Source organism: Ruditapes philippinarum, unplaced genomic scaffold (assembly GCF_026571515.1).
Source record: "Ruditapes philippinarum isolate M1 unplaced genomic scaffold, ASM2657151v2 ctg6096_1_1_1_1, whole genome shotgun sequence".
Classification (NCBI taxonomy): Eukaryota; Metazoa; Mollusca; class Bivalvia; order Venerida; family Veneridae; genus Ruditapes; species Ruditapes philippinarum.
This window is the reverse complement of record NW_026852726.1, coordinates 23,256-44,687: the sequence shown is the minus strand read 5'-3', so window position 1 is coordinate 44,687 and position 21,432 is coordinate 23,256. Positions and strand designations below refer to the sequence as shown.

General features: G+C 33.9%; 1 protein-coding gene across 1 annotated transcript in view; it reads left to right on the top strand.

Moving 5' to 3' along the window:
- The first annotated feature begins 980 nt into the window (after window positions 1-980).
- Window positions 981-21,432, top strand: part of LOC132722401 (uncharacterized) — a 43,699-nt gene continuing 23,247 nt past the window's right edge. Inside the window, exons 1-11 of the mRNA XM_060706905.1 lie at window positions 981-1,023; window positions 1,470-1,645; window positions 2,286-2,417; window positions 4,334-4,500; window positions 5,029-5,228; window positions 6,600-6,860; window positions 7,397-7,722; window positions 10,603-10,747; window positions 11,188-11,345; window positions 12,066-12,348; window positions 12,762-12,918. Coding sequence (XP_060562888.1) covers window positions 981-1,023; window positions 1,470-1,645; window positions 2,286-2,417; window positions 4,334-4,500; window positions 5,029-5,228; window positions 6,600-6,860; window positions 7,397-7,722; window positions 10,603-10,747; window positions 11,188-11,345; window positions 12,066-12,348; window positions 12,762-12,918 — 2,048 coding nt within the window. The remainder of the gene's footprint in view (window positions 1,024-1,469; window positions 1,646-2,285; window positions 2,418-4,333; window positions 4,501-5,028; window positions 5,229-6,599; window positions 6,861-7,396; window positions 7,723-10,602; window positions 10,748-11,187; window positions 11,346-12,065; window positions 12,349-12,761; window positions 12,919-21,432) is intronic.

The window sequence follows — 21,432 nt, the reverse complement described above, 5'->3', positions numbered from 1 at the left end:
AAAATCGTTTCCACACTACTTCTCTGCAGCTACTGGCTGGAATTCAACGAAACTTTATGGGAACCTTCAATACCAAGAGGAGATGCGCATATCGTCGGCTTGTTCCGGTCAGACACTTTAACTCAGAGTCGTGGCCCTTGATTAGTTATGCAGTATCCATATAGAAAAATATTTGTTTCCTCGCTACTTCTCTGCTACTACTGGCTGGAATTCAATGAAACTTTATGGGATACTAAGAGGAGATATGCATATAGTCGCCTTGTTCCAGTCAGATACTTATAACTCAGATTTATGGCCCTTGATTAGTTATGTAGTATGCATACATCTCATTGGCATTTCCAGATTTTACTATTTAACACAAAGTTATGGCTCTGTTATTGACCTGAATATTTATGAAGTTCAAAGAATATTACTGTTTATGCCATGATTAATATATAAATAAAGCCTTATGTCTTCAGTTGTTGTGTTAATAATAACCAGTACTCGGCGGGGGATATAAATTCAACGAATTTGCTTGTTTGCAAGTTGGTATTTCCTAAACTAATGAAGGGAATAGTTTGAAAATGCACACACTTTTTTAAGACATTCTAGGTGGTCACTGACCATGGCCTATAACTCTTGACATGAGTTTTGAATTATGGCTCTTTTTGAACTTGAAAAATTTGTATATTCTCAAGGCTGTAAATTGTATTTACTTCTCAAAATGTTATATACAAGTAATCACTGGAATAGTTGAGCTCTTGTTGTTTAAAAAATTACCCCATATAATGAAAAATATAGAATACAAAGAAGCGTCTTTGTCTAAACAATCTGCTGTAATTGGAATCTCTCCGCGGACGTTCTTACACCCATGTGAGGGCGGAATGACCCATTCGTGACCTTTTTAATTAGTCGATAGGTATTTGTCAAAGTACACAATTAGCGCAGAGCGGCAATGGAGCTTCTCCGTTCCCGGGAAGTGTAGACAGTGATTGTGAGAAATGAAACCGCGGGAACATCTTCAAATAAACCCCCACGGTAAAGGTAAACTTGAATTTGGAAGGGGTTTGTCTATTTTAGGCTGTTCTGTTTCAATAAAAGTCATCAAACGGTATTTTAGCTGCTTGTGGCGCTTAAAGTCGTAGCCCTTGTAAGTGTTTGGATTTAAGAATGTCCCCATCTTTGATGCTGGTTGATTGACAACATAGAATAATTTCAGTACCATTTCTGATTCTTGTTTAAGAACCTAGAAGTTTATCTCCTTTAGGTTTCTGAGAGGAGGAACATTATACAAATGTCAATGTCTATGTGCATACCTTTAAAACATTTTTATTGGCTATTTATAGTTTATGCAAGAAAAAAATGCTGCAGTAGCTAGAAATTTTTTGATAAATTTTAGAAAGAAAATGTGCCAAGCACTTACATGAGGAATAGTCAGATTGGTCTTGTTTATGTTACATGTGTTGATTTAATCCTTTTTTTTAATGCAGATGCATTGATTGAGTCAGCACGGACATACATTGAACGATGCTTGAATGCTGGAGCCATCACTCTTACACATCTAGATAGGATAGAGGAGAAAATGCTGGAAGATTTTGGCTACTCTTCCTTTAATATGATGGGCTATGGAAGATTTATTGAATTTTTGCTCCTTGAAATTAAACAGGTATGACTCTTTTTTTTAGTCTGCCAGCTAAGCTCAATAAGGAGAGTATTGGATAAGTAATGTAGGGGTTACTGGTTCAATCCTGGGGTGTGGCATAATTTTTTGTGACCTTTTATTTTGGACATTGAGTCTAAAAGTTATGTGTCTTTCACTGCTGAGTAATTAAATGGTTAGGTGGATAGAATGCCAAGATATGACCAAACAAAATGAGTTAAAATTTGTATAAAAAAATATATTCATAGTATTTAATTTTCAAGAAATTGTTTCGTTTAATTTAAAGCTAGATTATTAAAAAAGATAGTTAGGATCATGTCCAACTTATCCATATGTTAATGTATAAATTGGTTAAGGTTTTAATTGCAATTTAATATCTCATTTAATAGGCAAGGTGTTCACATGAAAAATAACGCATGTCTATGTTGTTATAGTAATTGAATGTTGACTCATGGCTAACTTAGACACTACCTAGTTGAGGTTTCGATTACAATTTCATATCTCATTTAATAGACAAAATAAAGTGTTTATATGAAACTTTTCACATGTTAAAACTCTAATCACTGTTGGTTAGAACAGGGTAAGGGTTAATTTGATTGGTCATTAAATGATATAACTAAGATTCAAGTTAACATTTCTATTTCAGTTATTAGAAGAATGTGGAGGTTTATCACTTGGCTCAGGATCAGGAGGGGTAGAGGCTGACTCCGCCTTTAAACCACACCTTACTGACCTAATTGATTTCATCAAACAGTGCAAACAATGTGGACAAACAGAGGTAAATTTCCACATTTCAGACACATATGCCAGCATTAATAATAGAAAAAATATTAAAATTCAGGACAAAACAAATGTATCCATAACACCATGTTAAGAATATTTAACCATTTACCTCAGGGCTAGCCTACAGAACGTCGGTGATTCTACTCGGGTACCAATTGATGGCTGAAATTATGCAAGGAGTTACACCTGAGGTCCTCCAGTGGTTTAAGTCATTTGGAAAGTCATCATTTGACCTTTACAATATTACTGAAATTTAAAAACTCAACATCAAAAAAAAAAAATAATAAAAATAAGAAAATCTTTCCCCCCTTAATAATAATCAGTTTAACTGTTTAACTTCATATGTGAGAATGCTGCCAAGCTACCACACTAACACACAGTTTATAAATGAGACTCCTTCCTGTTTTTGCAAGGTTACAGTTAATATACAACTTATTATAAGCACCCATGAAAGGTACAGTAATTGGAAGTAACAGGTGCTTGTTAGTCCCCTACCGGTTTACCGGAGGGGACTTTAGGTTTACCCTCCGTCCGTCTGTCCGTCCGTCTGTCCGTCCATCCGTCAGTCCGTCCGTCCGCAAAACTGGATCCCGCGATAACTTGAAAAGTACTGAAAATATTTTTATGAAACTTGGTATATTGATAGATGGCAGTATGGAGATTATGCACTTCTTTTTCTTTTCTTCCTATGTTGAAAATTCTGGTTGCTATGGCAACAAATAGGCTGAAAATATGGCAAATTTTACACATAAACTGGATCCAGTGATAACGCAAAAAGTACTAGAAATATTTTTATGAAACTTTACATATGGGTACATGGCAGTCTTGAGATTATGCACGTCTTTTTCTTTTCTTCCTATGTTGAAAATTCTGGTTGCTATGGCAACAAATAGGCTGAAAATATGGCAAATTTTACACATAAACTGGGTCCAGTGATAACGCAAAAAGTACTGGAAATACTTTTATGAAACTTGACATCTGGGTAGATGGCAGTCTTGAAATTATGCATGTTTTTTTCTTTTCTTCCTATGTTGAAAATTCTGGTTGCTATGGCAACACATAGACTGAAAATATGGCAAATTTTACACATAAACTGAATCCAGTGATAACTCAAAAAGTACTGGAAATATTTTTATGAAACTTGACATATGGGTAGATAGCAGTCTTGAGATTATGCATGCCTTATCTGTTCTTCCTATTTTGGAAAAATATCAGTTGCCTTGGCAACAAATAGGCTTAAAACATGGCAAATATAACAATATTTGTGATTAGTCAAAAAGAGCTGAACATTTTTATGAAATTGCATCTTTAAATTCAAGAGTTATCTCCTCTTTAAGAATTTTTGCTTTTAAAAATGGTATATTTTGGTAACAGGGATGTTTCAAATATTAACTTTAGAGTGTCTTTCAGTCCGTCTGTCTGTCTGTTCATAAAAACTGTATTCTGTGATCACTTTTAAAGAACTTTTCCAACAAATTTTTTTAAAATAGAGAAAAATTGAAACATTAGTGAATGGCCAATGGCCCTTCAGAATGTTGATGGGGTTCTAACCGGTAGGGGACTTATGGATTGCTTGCAATACTATGATAATTGCTTGTTATCACATGGTACACATAATTGTATAGGCTTGCAAGGCATGATCGAATACTTTGCAATGATTTCATTTATCCATGCCACTGTGAAGCAGCCTACATAAGGCTTTAGGTTTTGAAAAATTCTGGTATATGCCTGACATAATGTCTTCAAGGGCATTAGTACTAGTATAGGTAGAATAAAAGTAATTAGTTAGTAGTTTTTTATATTTGAAAAATAAAGTATTTCCTGGTAATTTAAAAAGACTGTTTTGAAAAAAGTAACTTTATTAGAGATAAAACTTGTGCACTACGTACATTTTCGATTATTTGATTTCAGCCGGATCAGATAAAGGAAGCACTATGTAACCAGTACAATGTTAAGGAGGTACGTCACCTTGGTTACGGGAATATAACACGCCTACTTAGCTACGCTGACAAACATGGTGGACATACACATGGGGAATGTTCAGTATCATATGAGTCTACTTTAGTTCAGTCAACAGGGTAAGAATTTTACTGTAACGAAATGTATCACATATCATTCTGCTTAACCCTGAACATGCTGAATATCTTAAATGGACTTGTCCCACTTCCATTTTTGGGACTGACCATTATCAATTTTAGGGATATCAATTTGAATATTTAAGATTTGTCAGCCAATAGTATAGAGCCTGGTCAGACTGCACTGGTGGCAAAGACTTAATGCTTTCGGGTCCAGCACTTAAAGGGTTAATACAGATACATTACAAAATAAAAATTCATGAAATTTCATACTTAATTATTAGAATAACTATATTATTTTATTGACTCAATAAGTGGATCTTTGGTGGTCCTTCTCAGGTGCCAGCTCCTACCTGAAATTATGCACAGAAGGGCACCTATGGTCTCCCTCCAAAAATAAAGCTGGAAAGTCCCGATACCATAGTCCTTTTGTCAATAATAGACTGTATCCCAAAATAAAAGGACAAGCACTTTACCCTAGTTCAGTGTAAGTACTGTTAAATTGTATTGGTAAATGTTGGTTATTTGTAGACAACAGGCCAGTTCCATCTCTAAAGTTGGAATACTCGGACATCAAACCAAAGATGCTGCCAAGATCTGCTTGCACAACTGCCCCCTACTGGAGAACCTGGCTGACTGGAGTCAGTGGAGTCTGGTGTTTGAGCCTGAACTTGGCAAGCTGAAAGATTTTATACTGAAATACGGGGGAGTTACAACAAAAACTTTAGAAGGTAATTGCTTGTAGGACAGAAAACATTGAAATTTATTGAAAATAATGATTTATCTGTTTTTAATGCATTTAATTTTTCCTTTCACTTCAATAGGTTGAAGGTATGAATTGTTGTGTTCATATTCTGATTATTCAGTCTTAAAAAAATTAAATTTTACGTGTGTTGAATAATAATAATCTTGCTTATTTAAAGTTCAATCTGGCTTATTTTAAGTTGTTTAGAGGTACAACAATTTTTTATCCAGCAATGCAAAGTTTAGAATCTAGAATATGACCTTGACCTCTCAATGATCATGACCTTTAAGGTCATATTTTCAAAATTTTGGAATTTTTACTTTAATTAGACAATTCGTTTACATCCACACACTTCTGGTGGCATTGTAACCATTTGTTGAACATATTAAGATACCAGTCTTATAATCATTTATATGTCTACAAACTACCCTTTCCGTAGTATGCAGCATTAACTGTCTGTCCGAGCGGGAAGGCGTGTTGCAAAATCATCCCCCGATGATCTGCAAAGAATATTTACATTTGTTTGCCTACTGTTTTACACACTTTCGCTTTCTTTGGATTTGGTGAGCTCGGTGATTTCCATTGACGGGATCGTTCCTTTGTCTCTGGATCAAATAAATAGAACCATGACTTATCAGTCATTACTATGCGGTCTAGAAAATATTCGCCTTTCCATCTGTACTGCTGTAGGAATGTTTTAGAGGTCTGGACCCTTCTCGTCTTGCGATCATCCGTTAATGATCTCGGGATCCATCTGGCGCTGACTTTAGACATATTTAATTATTCCATGATCACTCGCTGTACAGTCCCGTAACTGTGTCCAGTAACATCGCAAACATCTCGTATGGTTACACGCCTGTCGCTGAGAATAATGTCTTTGATTGTTTTAACAAACGTTGCATTAATGGTACATCTACGACCTTCTTTTGAATCATCTTCTAGATATTTCCTGCATTCACGGAATCGCTGATGCCATTCAAACACTTGTGTTCTTGATACTATCTTTCTATACTATGACTGTTTTACATAACCAACAGTCTATTGCTAAGATATGGAGCTTATTGTATTGATAACTAGGATAAAAATGATATATTGGCATCTTTTTGTTTGTTTAATTACTGTAGCATTTTGGTTGCAAAAAATGTGTATGATGCCCTGGAAGAGTTGTGTTGAAATTTTTTAGGTAGTGAATAAATACAGAAGTTCCCAAATTCCATGAGGCATTCCAAGTTCTTTTACATGTCTAGTGAAGAGCACAGCTGTATGAAATTATGGTGTTTTAGGTCTCATCCAAGAGACCTGTAGTATTTATGGGTTAGAAGTGGCATTTGATCAGTATCAACATTTATACTTTCAGGCGGGAAACTTGCTACCTTTGATATTCTGGCATTGGAATCAAGACCGGGTGATTATTTGAAGATAGTATCAACAACATCACCAGACCATGTGGTTGCAGCGCTGGAACAGAAGGATGCCATAGAAACTGCTGGTCATTTAGTGTCCATGTCTGTGGCATATAAAGGTGTTGAAAATATGCCCCTGGCTCTCCTGTCTGGACATGTTAAAACAGCTTTGTTACAAATGCATTCCGATGATTCCTCAAGTGATACTGCTCTAGGTAGATTTCTTAATGTCAATTGTTAAAATTATGTTTATGATTTTATTTTTCTGACATTGATACTTCAAAATAGTTAATGTTTTGAGCTTACTTTAATTATATATGGTTAAGTTGGGGCGTCCATGTTGGTTAAGGTTGTTGACTTTAAACCACTTGCCCCTTACCGCTGTGGGTTCAAATCTCAACAGGGACTTTGGATTCTTTCATATTAGAAAGCTATCCAGCTAGCTTACTGAACATGGGTGGTTCTACTAAGTTTCCTGCTCATGCCTGAAATAATTCATGGAACTTCACTATATGACATATACTGTGTCGGTGTGATGTAAAAACCCAATCAAACAAACAAATACAAGTTAATTTATGTAATTCATATTCTTTTTGATTTGATAATAAGGTTGCAAAGAATTTAGTGTTATTAAAAAAAAAATGAAAGGTTTCTTAAGTAAAGTTAGTTTTCTGTTCAAACTAATAATAATATATTTCTCTAGGTTATTAGGGTTTTAAATCAGTTTATATTTGCATTTTTTGAAATCTAGGAAAAACAGGAGATTCTTCCCAGCACAAAGCAGTCACTTTTGTTAAGAAGTGTTTGTTAACTATACCAACGAAAGTCTGTGTTGCCCTTGCCAACCAGATATTCCTTGATCCTCTTGGACAGGTTGTAGGATCGAGCAAGTCCAAGCAATTACTTATACAGTTGTGCGAAACCACCACCGAACAGAATAGACTTGTGCAGCTTGGGTGTTTACTTGGAATACATGAATGGACGGACATGATTCAGCAGAAATGTAAACTTTCAGCATCATCCATACAGATTTTACCTCCTGAAGTTGAAGAGTTGTTTGGAGATGTCACTGTAGAGGTGAGAATTGTTTTCCCCTTTTTGCTTATTCAGATCTATTTGCCCTCTTAGCTCCAAAGGGAGAGCATCAGTTTAGTAATCCAGAGGGCACTGTTTCGATCCTTGGACAAGGTGAAATATTTTAAAATATTCCATCTTGGACATTGAGTCTAATTGTCATTTGTCACTCACAGCTGATTCAGAAATCATGTGGGATAGTTGGTCACTTGCTGAAAAAATTGGTTATTTCTGGTTAATAATCCACCAATCAGAGTGCCAGTTAAGCGGATTGATCACCAAATTATTACCAAAATGTGATAAAATCTGTGTAAAAAGAACAAAAACAAACTTATTACTATTATCAGATGAATGATTGTATTTCATGGATGATTGTCAATATGGTGTTTGAATTTTCACTAGTGCTTATCTACCGTAACTACATGACTGTATATTTGGGCAACATCTCAATGACTTTCCTCATAGAATCACTATTACTAGGATATAGATTGTTTTTGAATTGGTATCCTAGTGTACTTGGTTCCGACGCACCTAAGATACAATCACTATTTACCGTAACAAAATAAGGTGACAACTAACAAATTACCTAAGCAGTGAAAAATTTATTCATTTCTTCATCTTTTACAACTTTTTTCATTAACTAAAAACTATCGTTGAAACAAAAATAATCAAAATATGACAAGCGGTGATTTCCAATATGGCGGATATGAGAGTACAAAGAAACGACGCATTTGATTGGTTTCTATATTTAATCTTACTAAAACGAAAGTGCACTTCCTTTTCACTGCGAGAATGATGTACAGCAATTTTGTAAACAGCACGAAACATTTCAAGCACAAAAGTAAATAAATAAAAGATGACAATTATTTCAGTTATTCAGGATTTCAGTTTTTTGAGAAGACTAAATTCAAACATGCTTTACAATGATTACAGGTAGACCAAAACAACAAAGATAACATCCGTTTTATTGTCCTACCACTCACAGTTGTGCTAAAATATTTTCTTTCATTAGTAGGTGGCTTTTTACATGTCAGTATGGTTTCTTTGTACAAGAAAAAAAGAAGCAGGAGAGACAGTTTTAGATATAACAGGAACAGTGTCAGTCTCAATGAGTGGGTCTAGGTTTAAATCCTGGCCCTGGCTGGTTGCATGGCTTGGTCTTCTGACTGAGATTTCTCCTGCTGTAAATCAGTGAAAGGGAGAAGTTAGATGGGTTTATAGCATTTGGTTTCAAAGGCTTTCTGAAAACAGACTGCAAGTTCTTTGATGACAGTGCTTTATATTTAAATAAGCACTGCATTCAAGCTTACATATGTAATTTCTATTTGAAAGACCCTGACAAGACATGTCTCTCAAAATTTATAATGTCCGCAAATATTGAAATGTTTTTCAAAGGCCTGAAACAACCTATAGATATCCATGGGCTGTAGAACATTGCATGTATGAGCAAGTGAATAAGTAAATAATCATTTCTTGTCTTGCCCATTGAACAATATTGAAATTGATGTGATATCTATGCTTATGGTCATAAAATATAACAACTGGGCAAGATCCAGACTTTCTGGAAGCTATCAGATGTGATTGGAGATAGAGCTTAAATCATATGCTCCAATCACTCTCTGAAACAGTACCATCTGTCACAGGAGTACTACCATTCAGCAATGCTGAATTCATGCCAATAGCTGATATACAATACAGCATATTGACAAGCAGTAGTTATGTCTCCCTGCATTTTAAAAAAATAAATAGCTGTTGTCATTGAAGTTGGTGAATAATTCCTGATCTTGACTTCAGGGATCTGTAAAAAATAACATAGATAATATTAATAATAAAGCATTCTAACACCCGCATTTTTCCCTATTGAACATAGAAGAACCGAAAGTGTGTGTTATTATGCAACAGAGTCACAGTTTGGCGTTCTATATTTAGACATGTGACGTAATCATTATACACGTGACGTAACCACCGAAAATCCAACGCGCTGAAAATAAGTACGGAAACAAATCAGGCACAATTTTGCTCAATATCAGGAACGGCAGCATTTATTTGTTGATGTCGTGTTAGAATCGAAATAATATATCCAAATCGGTGATTTTATCGCTTGATAACATCACTGTTTGTCGTTCGGATGCGCATCATTATATCACTCGGGCTACGCCCTCGTGATATAATTCCTCGCATCCGAACTCCAAACAGTGATGTTATTGAGCGATAAAATCACTGTTTGGGATATATTATTTCTTAAACATAACAAAAAAAGAACTTAAAAGAATACAAACTTTAATATTTATGCATCCATAAAGTCACACAATAATGAGCTAACGAGTACACCTTCCTACACAGTGAATTATATATTTGGTGGTCACATATCATTTCATAATACTATCTTATGGCTTTCTAAAAATAGCGACAAGTTAGGGTGTCGGCTGGTCCGACTGTCATTTTATCAATTTTGAGAAAACTATAATTTCAAAATTATACAAAATTAGTAATAAGAAAAAACATCATTTTTAAGTGTTTTTCATTAAAGAGTACGAAAAGATTACGTTAAAATCGCTAACTTTCCACATTTTCGCTGATAGAAATCCCCGAAATGTTAACTTACAAAAAAGCGCGGGAATGACGTCACACGGAAACCCCAAATCGAAATCGAGGTCAAAACAAAAATGGCGTCGTAATTAAGATGCGTCGAAATAAAGTACTGGAGGATAGTAAGTAAACTGCAATCTTAATAAAATTTACATTTGAGCTAAATAGTAGAAACAAATCCATCATTAATGAACCAAAGCCAGTATGCATACCTTAGCAGTCCAGTTTAAGTTTAATTTGTGGTTTGATATTCAATTCCTCTATCTGGCTTGATTTATTTTGATACTTGTAAAGGATGAGGACGAAGATGTAGAAATGTATATGGAAGATGGTGAAGAAGATGTGGACGAGATTCTGGCAGGAGATCTATGTAATGACAAGAAAAAGATGTCCAAAACAGATGCAGAAGTTAAGAAGATAGCAAAATCAAATGTTGAAGGTAAGGTGCAAATATAAACTCCGGGGGGGAAATACAATGATGGTAAAGCTTAAGAAATAAGAAATATAAATCGTTATAAAATTTGGTGTTAAATGAGTGATATATTAAAGTTGTTGATGATAGTAGTATTTGTTCTGCTTCCCTATGTCATACTTATAGGGTAAGGGCAATTTGCACCTCATCCAAGTCTTTTTACTACCAGTTGTTTAATTATAATATTAAAATAATTGAAACCCCTTAAATAAATGGTGGTTATCTTGATTAAATACCCCAAAAAACTCAATTAATACACTTACTGGAGCAGTGCAAGGGTTAAAACTGAAAAGCACTTTTCACCTAGGCTTCCATGAGAAGGGACGATCGTTGTTTTAATGAAAACTCTCAAATTCATATTCATGTGACATAGCTTAATTCTTAGATGTATGTGATATGAATTTCAGGTGAAGATGAAAGTGTTGATATGATAGAAGAAACTGTTGAAGGCGTTAAATTAGAGGGATTTGACACTGAACAATGTGAAGATATTGTAAAGCAGATACGTAAAGATGAGTTTGGTGTGGGTGTACATCTTAGTGAAGACGGGCAAAGACTTATGAAGGTAACCAATAATATTTAAGCTTGTGTTTAGGTTATCTGTTTCGAGGAAAAATCTAGCTATAACGATGGCTGTGGTTTCTTTTTTTTTGCAAAAATTTTAAGGTAGCTCATTATTCAATACTCTTAAAAGTAATCAACAGGAAACTTGCTTATCTTGCATTTGTTAAGACAAGTGTGACAGTATTTTCCTCGGGGAAAATATTTTTACTGTCACCAACCTATGTGTCATTTATATATTGCCAATTTTTAACAGGCAAATACTTCTAATCCAGTAGTTTAGCGCGGAGGAAGGTAGTCTAGTACTGGTGTAACTATCCAGGAACGATGGTTAGGAAACTACCCGCCTAATTGACTGAAATACTGTTGGGAAAAGGCGTAAAATGAAACAAACAAACAAAACAGGCAAATAATCTATTATCTATGCCATAGTCTTAGGGTCATATTACTATGGCCTCAGGGTCATATTATCTATGCCATAGTCTTAGGGTCATATTACTATGGCCTCAGGGTCATATTACTATGGCCTCAGGGTAATGTTGCTATGCAATATGCTATGGCCTCAAGATGATATTTATATTGCCTCGGCGTAATATTGCTATGGCCTCGGGGGAAATATTCTAGGTTTTTTTGCCCAATATCCATTATCACCTGATAGCCATGTGCTATTTATATGAATCTGTTGTAACATGTATATCTGAACTCTTCTGTTTTCATTTCAAAGATTCAACAAGAAAGACTAGGAAGAAGTTTAGAGCGCCTGTCTAAAGATTTGTACAGCAAAGACACACACTTTGTCCTGGAATTAGTTCAGAATGCAGACGACAATAGTTACCATGACAACCTGCTTAACAACACTACAGATGAATGTCCGTCTGTGAAATTTGTCATAGGGCATGATGGGATAAATGTCCTAAATAATGAACTAGGATTTAGTGAAAGAGATATAAGAGCTTTGTGTGATGTTGGAAGAAGTACGAAAGGAAAACATAAATTTGGATACATTGGTATGTATACAGTAACATAGAATTCATACTTATGTTTTGTTGTGAACTATTTTTTTGCCAATAATTAAATGAAATGTTGAAAGCTTTTACATATACCTGGTATGTTAGTCTTTTAAATATGTCAGTTTAAAGGCCAAAAAACACTATCATTTTTATTTCTCAAAAAACTTTATTTTTTTGTTGTTTTAGTTTTAAATGGCCATATAGGTGGACAATCCTTTGGTTTTCAACCCGTTTTGTTTTAATTAAATTTGTAGTGATTTTGTATGGAATGTGAAATACCACTTTTATATGCTTTGATCATCTCTTGATAAATTAACACACATTTAGGGCCCATAAGTAGTACATATGTATTACTATAATTATTTCTGTCATCCAACAAATAGATTACAAATGAAACATGTATATTACAGGACAAAAAGGTATTGGTTTCAAGTCAGTGTTCAGAATAACTGATGCGCCAGAGGTACATTCAAATGGTTTCCACATTAAGTTTGATGTCAACAGCGGTCCTATGGGATATATACTGCCTCACTGGATACCCGGTGATGAAAGAATTGAGCAGGATATGTAAGTTCTAACTTTTATTCCACTGTAGCTCAAAGGTGAAATCTATGTTGCCAATAAAAGGTGTGACTAGCCTGATAAAGCTGTTGCTTAGGTTGAAAATATTTATTTTAGCTTGATTGGTGTGATAGCTTTAGTATTAAATCTGATTTGAACAACTTGTTGTACTATTGTCTGAATGACCGATGGTCACCAGGACCACCTTTGAATATACATAAGTTTTCATGTCAAAGCATTCTATAAAACTGGTATCAATGAGGCAAGTATACACCGAGTTTAAGCAATGAGAGAGCATATCATATTAAACAACACTACTTAGTTTGTTTCTTGGAACTAACCAGTTTCGGCTTATCGAAACATGGATGTGTTCCCAGAAGGGTTTGAGTCAACAATTTCTTGTATTGGTCGACACTTAGATTATTTCTCCTGAAACCCCAAAAAAAATAGTAAATAAAAAAAAATATTTAAAAACGGCCTTTGTGATTAAAATTTTAAACAGTTTAAGATAAATTGACATATATAAAGATATTTTAAAGGCACAATTTTCCTCAGAAATGAATAACTTTTTTGTGCTAAAGGAAGGACAAACATGAGTTTTATAATGTTTAAATAATGGTTTTAGAGCATATAAAATGCTCATCTCCTGGTATAGAAGCACTGAATGTGAATGATTTGTCATAAAAGTAGCAAAATGTAAACAAAGTCGTACTTTTGACTTCCATACAAAGTACTAAATCACTGTACTTTATATTGCCAAAGGGCAACAGATCTGATGCAAAATATGGTTCAGGTAATAAGCCACCAATGAGGTAACTTTTTAGAAACTGTAAAGGACATCAGAAATAAATAGTTACTGGAAAAAAAAATTTATAGCATTTCTGGGGCATAATGAGCCTTTAATAAAATAAAAATAATAGCATTTCTGGGGCATAATGGGCCTTTCATTTTCAAAGGATGCTTAAGAAAACATAGAGTACATTAAGACTTCAAACAAAATATTCCCTCCAAGTATTTACTCCAGTAAAAAGAAAATAGCTATTTGTGAACAAGTTAGTTAGTGCATAGAGTAAACATGTTAGCAGACAGGAACTGATGAAATTTCTTATATAATTTACCTGTAGATGATTAAATCATGATATAATGGGATATACACAGGAAAATATTCTGCAGGAATTTTTATTGTAACTTGTTATTCAACCTTTAATTGCTATTCCAGTAGGAGACAAGTTATGAAAATATGAAATGCATTACTTTTAGGATGAATGCATGACATATATAGAGGATATGCAAGTTTTTATACGCCCGTTTGAAAAACGGGACGTATTATGGGAACGCCCCTGGCGGGCGGGCGGCGTCCAATTTTGTCCGGAGCATATCTCCTACATGTATGGAGGGATTTTAATGAAACTTCATAGAAATGTTCACCACTATGAGGAGCAGTGTCGCGCACATGAACCAGGTCTCTAGGTCAAAGGTCAAGGTCACACTTAGAGCTCATTGAAAAATGCTTGTCCGGAGCAAAACTTCCACATGTATAGAGGGATTTCAATATTACTTTGCACAAATGTTCACCATTGTGAGGCGGAGTGTCGCGTGCAAGATTCAGGTCCTTGCGACCAAGGTCAAGGTCACACATAGAGTCAAAGTTCAGATAAAAATATGAAGATGTGTATATGGACCATTTAGTCATCATTTATTGAGGGATTGTAACACAAATGGTCATTATCAAGACTATGGCTGTGATACATATAATTTAGGTCAATATATACAAGGTCAAGGTCACTAAAGATGATGAAATATCCAGATTTTGTAAATAGAATTTAATCAAAGGGCGACAACAAAGTTATTACTTTGTTCATAAATGACTTACACAATTACTCCCCTTGATCTACTTTCACTTTCAATTCTAAAAATAGAATTTAATCAAAGGGCATAAAATAATCCTCTTTCTTGGACTTGAGTATGTTCTAAAGAATGTAACATTTATTTACACATGTTTCATTCATTGGTCAAGATTCTTAACTGTGATAACTATGGTGTTCTGTAGACTTGGTATTTGTTCATAAAGATCATACAGTAATTACCTTATCAAATGTAAATACTTTCTCATAGAAATTTAATTATATTTTAATTTTCAAGTAAATATCAGTTCAGCTCTCCTACATGTATGGAGGGATTTTCATGAAACTTCATAGAAATGTTCACCACTATGAGGAACAGTGTCGCACACATGAACCAGGTCTCTAGGTCAAAGGTCAAGGTCACACTTGAGCTCTTTGAAAAATGCTTGTCCGGAGCAAAACTTCCACATGTATAGAGGGATTTCAATATTACTTGGCACAAATGTTCACCATTGTGAGGCGGAGTGTCGCGCGCAAGATTCAGGTCCTTGCGGCCAAGGTCAAGGTCACACATAGAGGTCAAAGTTTAGATAAAAATATGAAGATGTGTATAGGGACGATTTAATCATCATTTATTGAGGGATTGTAACACAAATGGTCATTATCATGACTACGGCTGTGACACATGTACTTTAGGTCAATATATGCAAGGTCAAGGTCACTAAAGATGGTGAAATATCCAGATTTTGTCTGGAGCATATCTCCTACATGTATGGAAGAATTTTTTATAATACTTTATGGAAATGTTCACCACCATGATATGTATTGCTCCATGCATGATCCAGGTCTCCAGGTCAAAGGTCAAGGTCACACTTAGAGCTCATTGAAAAATGCTTGTCCGGAGCAAAACTTCTACATTCATAGGGGGATTTCAATATAACTTGGCACAAATGTTCACCATTGTGAGGCTGAGTGTCGCACGCAAAATTCAGATCCCTGCGACCAAAGTCAATGTTACACATAGAGGTCAAAGTTCAGATAAAAATTTGAAGATGTGTATAGGGACCATTTAGTCATCATTTATTGATGGATTGTAGCACAAATTGTAACTATCATGACTACAGGTGTGACACATTTAATTTAGGTTAATATTTGCAAGGTCAAGGTCACTGGAGATGATTAAATATCAGATGTTGTCCGGAGCATATTTTCTACATGCATGGAGGAATTTTAATGTTACTTTATAGAATTGTTCACCACCATGAGACGTAGTGCCCTGCACATGAACCAAGTCTCTAGGTCAAAGGTGAAGGTCACAGTTAGAGCTCATAGAAAAACGCTTGTCTGGAGCAAAACTTCTACATGCATAGAGGGATTTCATTATAATTTGGCACAAATGTTCATCATTGTGAGGCTGAGTGCCGTGCATAAAATTCAGGTCCCTGCGACCAAGGTCAAGGTCACACATCCTGTGCATATCTTCCCTACTGATTTGTTTTAAGGTTCATTTAACAACACAGTGCCAAGAATAAAAACTTGCTTGCTAGATAACACTTATCCATAATGCCCCCATCTCCATCTAAAGCTTTCGTAAACGGGCGTATTTTGTGACTATGGCACCCTTGTTTTTTCTGTAAATACAGAATTCATTTTCATTGAATGGTATGAAAATAAATATTTCATGAAAAAAATATTATAATTTTCATTAATAATTATATACTTCTCTGACGTTACAATTCAAAAGACTCCCTTCAATTTTATATATTTTCTGAATTTAGAAGAAAGTAGTCCGGCAATATACCAGTGAAAATACGGAAAATATGTTTCACTGCATTGAAAAGTAAATATTTACAGCGAAAATACAATAAATGAACATATGCATTTTATTTCACCAATATTTCTCAATATTTTTTATTTAAAAGTATATTATAAAAATTCTTTTTGAGTTATTAACAATTAATATTCTTGGTCATCTTTTTAAGAATTATATGAGAATATGTCTTATTCTATTCACCTGTCCACAAAATTAATTATATGCGACATAATACATATATGTAAGGACAAATGTTTTCCTGAACAGTTATACTTTTAGTTCAACCATTTTACAATTAACTCTGGAAAGGAAAAATTTCTTTTTGACAGATCACAATTAAACTGACATGTTGAAACCTCAGACCTAATTTGAAAAGTCTGTTCATTAGAGAGGAGAATTAAATTTCACACCCCGCTCACACACCTACCACTTAGTTTAGCAGTACTCTGTATTTCAGACATACAAGTTTCTTGAGTGAATGTCACCGTGGAGTGGGAAAAAATAACCATCTCTTAAAAGTGGATTTCATGTTCACAGGATCTAATGGAATCACATTGGAGGTCACCTCAATTTGATCCTTGTTTAGCCAATCAAATAGTTGGCTTCAGAACTTTTGATATGTAACTCTAGCTGTTAACTTCCATCATTTTTCAAACAAAAATTTCAATTAATGTGGTTATAATCGAGGTATTTTAAATCCAGTTACAAAAGGGCAGCTTCATAAACATAAGTGATTTATTGAAGAAGAAAAAACATGAATTCAAATCATTTCTTGGTTTATCTTTTTATTTTGCAAAGAATCATGCAAATTGTTCAAGGATATTTGTTTATAAGAATATAAGAATAATTAACAGTACTCAATTTTTAGTTTCTTCTCTACTTTAATTTATTACATTTGTAAGCCATTATACAACAGTGTCAGGGCTTACTCTGGTTAAAAATTTCTTTTCATTCAATATTAAAAGTATGATTTGTTTTATTTCATACAAAGTTTTTATCAAAATAGCATAATCCCATAGCCAAAATTAAAATTTCTGTTGCCAGTTTAATGAGGTTTTAACAAATGGCTAAAATGGCAGAGTGAGCCCTGATTACAAAAGTATAAAAATATGAAAGGTTTAGTAATTACAATATCTAAATGATTTACTGGGGACTAACATAACAATATGGACATGTAAAATCTACTTTATGTAAAAGGATAAAATTAATTGGTTTCCAGCGCTATATTTGAGGGTTAAATTCATATGTGGAATTTTATTTCCTGAAAATATGTTGAGCATTTAAGTGTTTAAGCAGTAAATTCAATAAGATGGTAAGCATATACATCGTAAGATGATGATATAAAATGACGAAAGATATACAGTGCTTTTTTTGGGGTCAGTATGGAGCTGAATTATTTATTTTTAATTCCCCTGCAAATGTAAAAAAAAATTAAATAGTGCAACAGTAAGACAGAGATAGACATGTAGTTTGGAAAAAAAAAGGTATTATATCAAAATTTTACTCAAAATTGACAGTTTAGTCTGTTATTGAATTTCTCAATTTGCCCTCTATGTCCATGGGCCCTGCCACCATTCTGTAAAAGTGAGAAGCACTGGATATTAACCTTTAAGATACAGAATAGTTACAATAACAATGTGGCCATACCACGTGACTTTTCGGGTACGGAACACGCCGATTTTTCACCCGATTCAGGTATGTTTTTTATTCATAACTTGTTTATTACTCAACCGATTTTGATGAGGTAAGGCGCAGAGTACCCGTAATTATATCAGTTATCCACGGTATATCAAACTTCTGAAAACCCCTGAATGGTTTTTGAGAACATTCGAGTACAGTTTTCTTTTCATAGCCTGGGCCGAGGGGAACGGTACACACTCAGTTGGCATAACAGGCGATTTCTAGCAAGTCATATGTTTTTTGACACTATTTCATAGAAAAATATATGTTAAATATGATATATTTACTATGTCCAATGTATTGAGTGAATGCAGTGATGTTTTAGCATATTTTCATAAAGTTATGTTGAAATGGTACGGAACACACTGTTATTCAAAAGATACTGTACACACACAATTTCTGTCTTTGTAATAATTCTAAAATAAAATATATTAAAATTTAATTTCAATTATAATGTGAGTGATTTTTTTCATAGTTATACATTTTATTAATTTAAACTAGAACCCTGGGACTGTTTTGCAATGTATCATAATGCTTACTTTTAATGTTTATATGTATTTGTGCACTATATTTCAAGAGATCACGCTTAACATTTACAACCTCCATGTAATTGTCCTATTTAAAATCACCTAGGGTATGTTAAACACTTCGATCTTCACAGAATCAGGTAGTTGCGCTCTATAGAAAGAAAATGTTGTTATATAATGCTGTGTTTATTGTTGTTTATTGTTGTTTTTCATTTCTTTTAGTTTTAGTGAAGTAAGATATGTCTTTTTGCTTCATCCTGAAAAAATAAAACAAGGTCATGACCTAAATCGCTGAAAAGTATCATTACTTGATAACAATTTAAATATATTTATATTTTGTTAATGATTAGCAAGTCATTAGGTACAATTTTGCAATATCATGGTCATGTTTAATTAAATCAAATCACAGAAGGCGCTGAATTTGTTTGGGTCTTAGAATGTCAGAAAGGTGAAGGCTGTGAGATTGTAAACCAATTTGTTTTGTATAGTGCCACCAATGTTGTTTCTAGTGTCATAACTGTAGTAAATTGGCTATAAGGCTTATTGCAACACTGATATGTAATTCATTGTTTATTTGGCTTAAACAATTAAAAACAAAAAAACATAAGTTGCCTTAACTTGGATTTGAACTCAGGACATCTCTCTTCCTAAACGAGCGTGTAACCCCTCGACCACGGGGAAGTTATAAGATAACAGCCTGAAGAAAACCATATCATTCTAAATTAGGGTTTGTAACCCTTATTAATTTCGTTTGACACTGTTGTAAATAATCATGGAGCTTAATATTACATGTACATCTGTAAAGAATTACACAATATTTGAAATCTTTGACCAATCGAGAACTACTTTTTCTTCTCCCGAGAAGGCTTGAAAATTAATGCACCCGTCATTTGACAATCTTAACACAGTGATCCCCCCTTATTTTTTCAGCGTTAGAGTACATATAAAGGTAAGTAACCGCTTCCAGGGGTTCAGACTACTTTCTTATTTTGCAAATAAGCATATCAGAACCTGAAATTTCGCTACCATTATTTGTTTGGTCTGACGACCCAAACAAAAAAAAATGTAGTCGCCATTGCTTAAATTTTTAATGTTTAAAGGCATGAAGCTTTAAAAATAACTTTTAATTCATGTAATTAGGTCATTTTTGGTTTGGTTTCACGGCTCATAAAACTGACATTATCATGTGGCATCTTTCGAGTTTTACAAGTGCCCCTTTGGGTATAAATAAAGGAACGAACGGGCACCTGAGTAAAACGACCGACATTCTGTACGGTAGTAAGAAAACTTTCTCACATAAAAAATCGAAACATCGAAGTCACTTGTGGTCTCGTACCTACTTCATGTAGTATATAAAACAGAACGCAGCCTCCAAAATCCATAGCATTTGATTGACAAAATGGGTATTATTAAAATATCATTTTATTTTTAACACAAACACGCAAGCACACATATCCATGAACTCAAGTGTTAAATGCATCTTGAAATGAAAGTCCAAGATAGGCATAATTTTACCAAATTTCCTAACATGTATATCCTTACATGTATATGTAACAAGGTTACCTTGTATAAACTACGTTACGATATATAACAGGCCTTGTTCCCATATGGGTTCTTCAAATTATCAAATTATTAATTTTGATTGCACGTAAAACTGCGAAATATATTTGTCCATATGTAGATAATTTGATAATTTAGATACATGCAGTTAGTTTGGGACCCTGGCAGATGATTCATACCAAATATCATGTGGCCGCAAAAAAACTTTAAACTTTCCGTGATTTAAAAAAATCCACTTACATCAAAACCAGCGTTTTTTCTCCGAATTAGATTATTTAAACAACATTTTGCAAGGAACATATATTTCCAACTTACTCCTAACTTCTTGTTTGTTTATATATTCATACTACTTTTAGACAGTCATTTATATATTCGAACAAACAAATTAAATGAAATAATAATCGCACATAACAGATGTCCATGAATTTCACAATTCGTTTTATAATCCAAAAGAATATACCTAATTGTTTCAAAGAAAATGAAAACAAAACCAAATTTTGAATGAATTCCGTATCCCTCCCTAAAATTTTAACATTTTATAGCCAAATATTAATTGCTGAACATATAATATCGAGTTTTGCGCAACGTACTCTCAAAATGTTCTTTTATTTTTTGAAGAATCCTGTTTACATCAAACTGTAGGCATAATGATACATTGCAAAACAGGTCCCAGGGTTCTCGTTTAAATTAATAAAATGTATAACTATGAAAAAAATCACTCACATTATAATTTAAATTATTTTTTTATATATTTTATTTTAGAATTGTTTTAAAGACAGAAATTGTGTGTGTACAGTATCTTTTGAAATAACAGTGTGTTCCGTACCATTTGAACATAACTTTATGAAAATATGCTAAAACATCACTTCATTCACTCTATACATTGGACATAGTAAATATATCATATTTAACATGTATTTTTCTATGAAATAGTGTCAAAAAACATATGACTTGCTAGAAATCGCCTGTTATGCCAAATGAGTGTGTACCGTTCCCCTCGGCCCAGGCTATGAAAAGAAAACTGTACTCGAATGTTCTCAAAAACCATTCAGGGGTTTTCAGAATTTTGATATACCGTGGATAACTGATATAATTA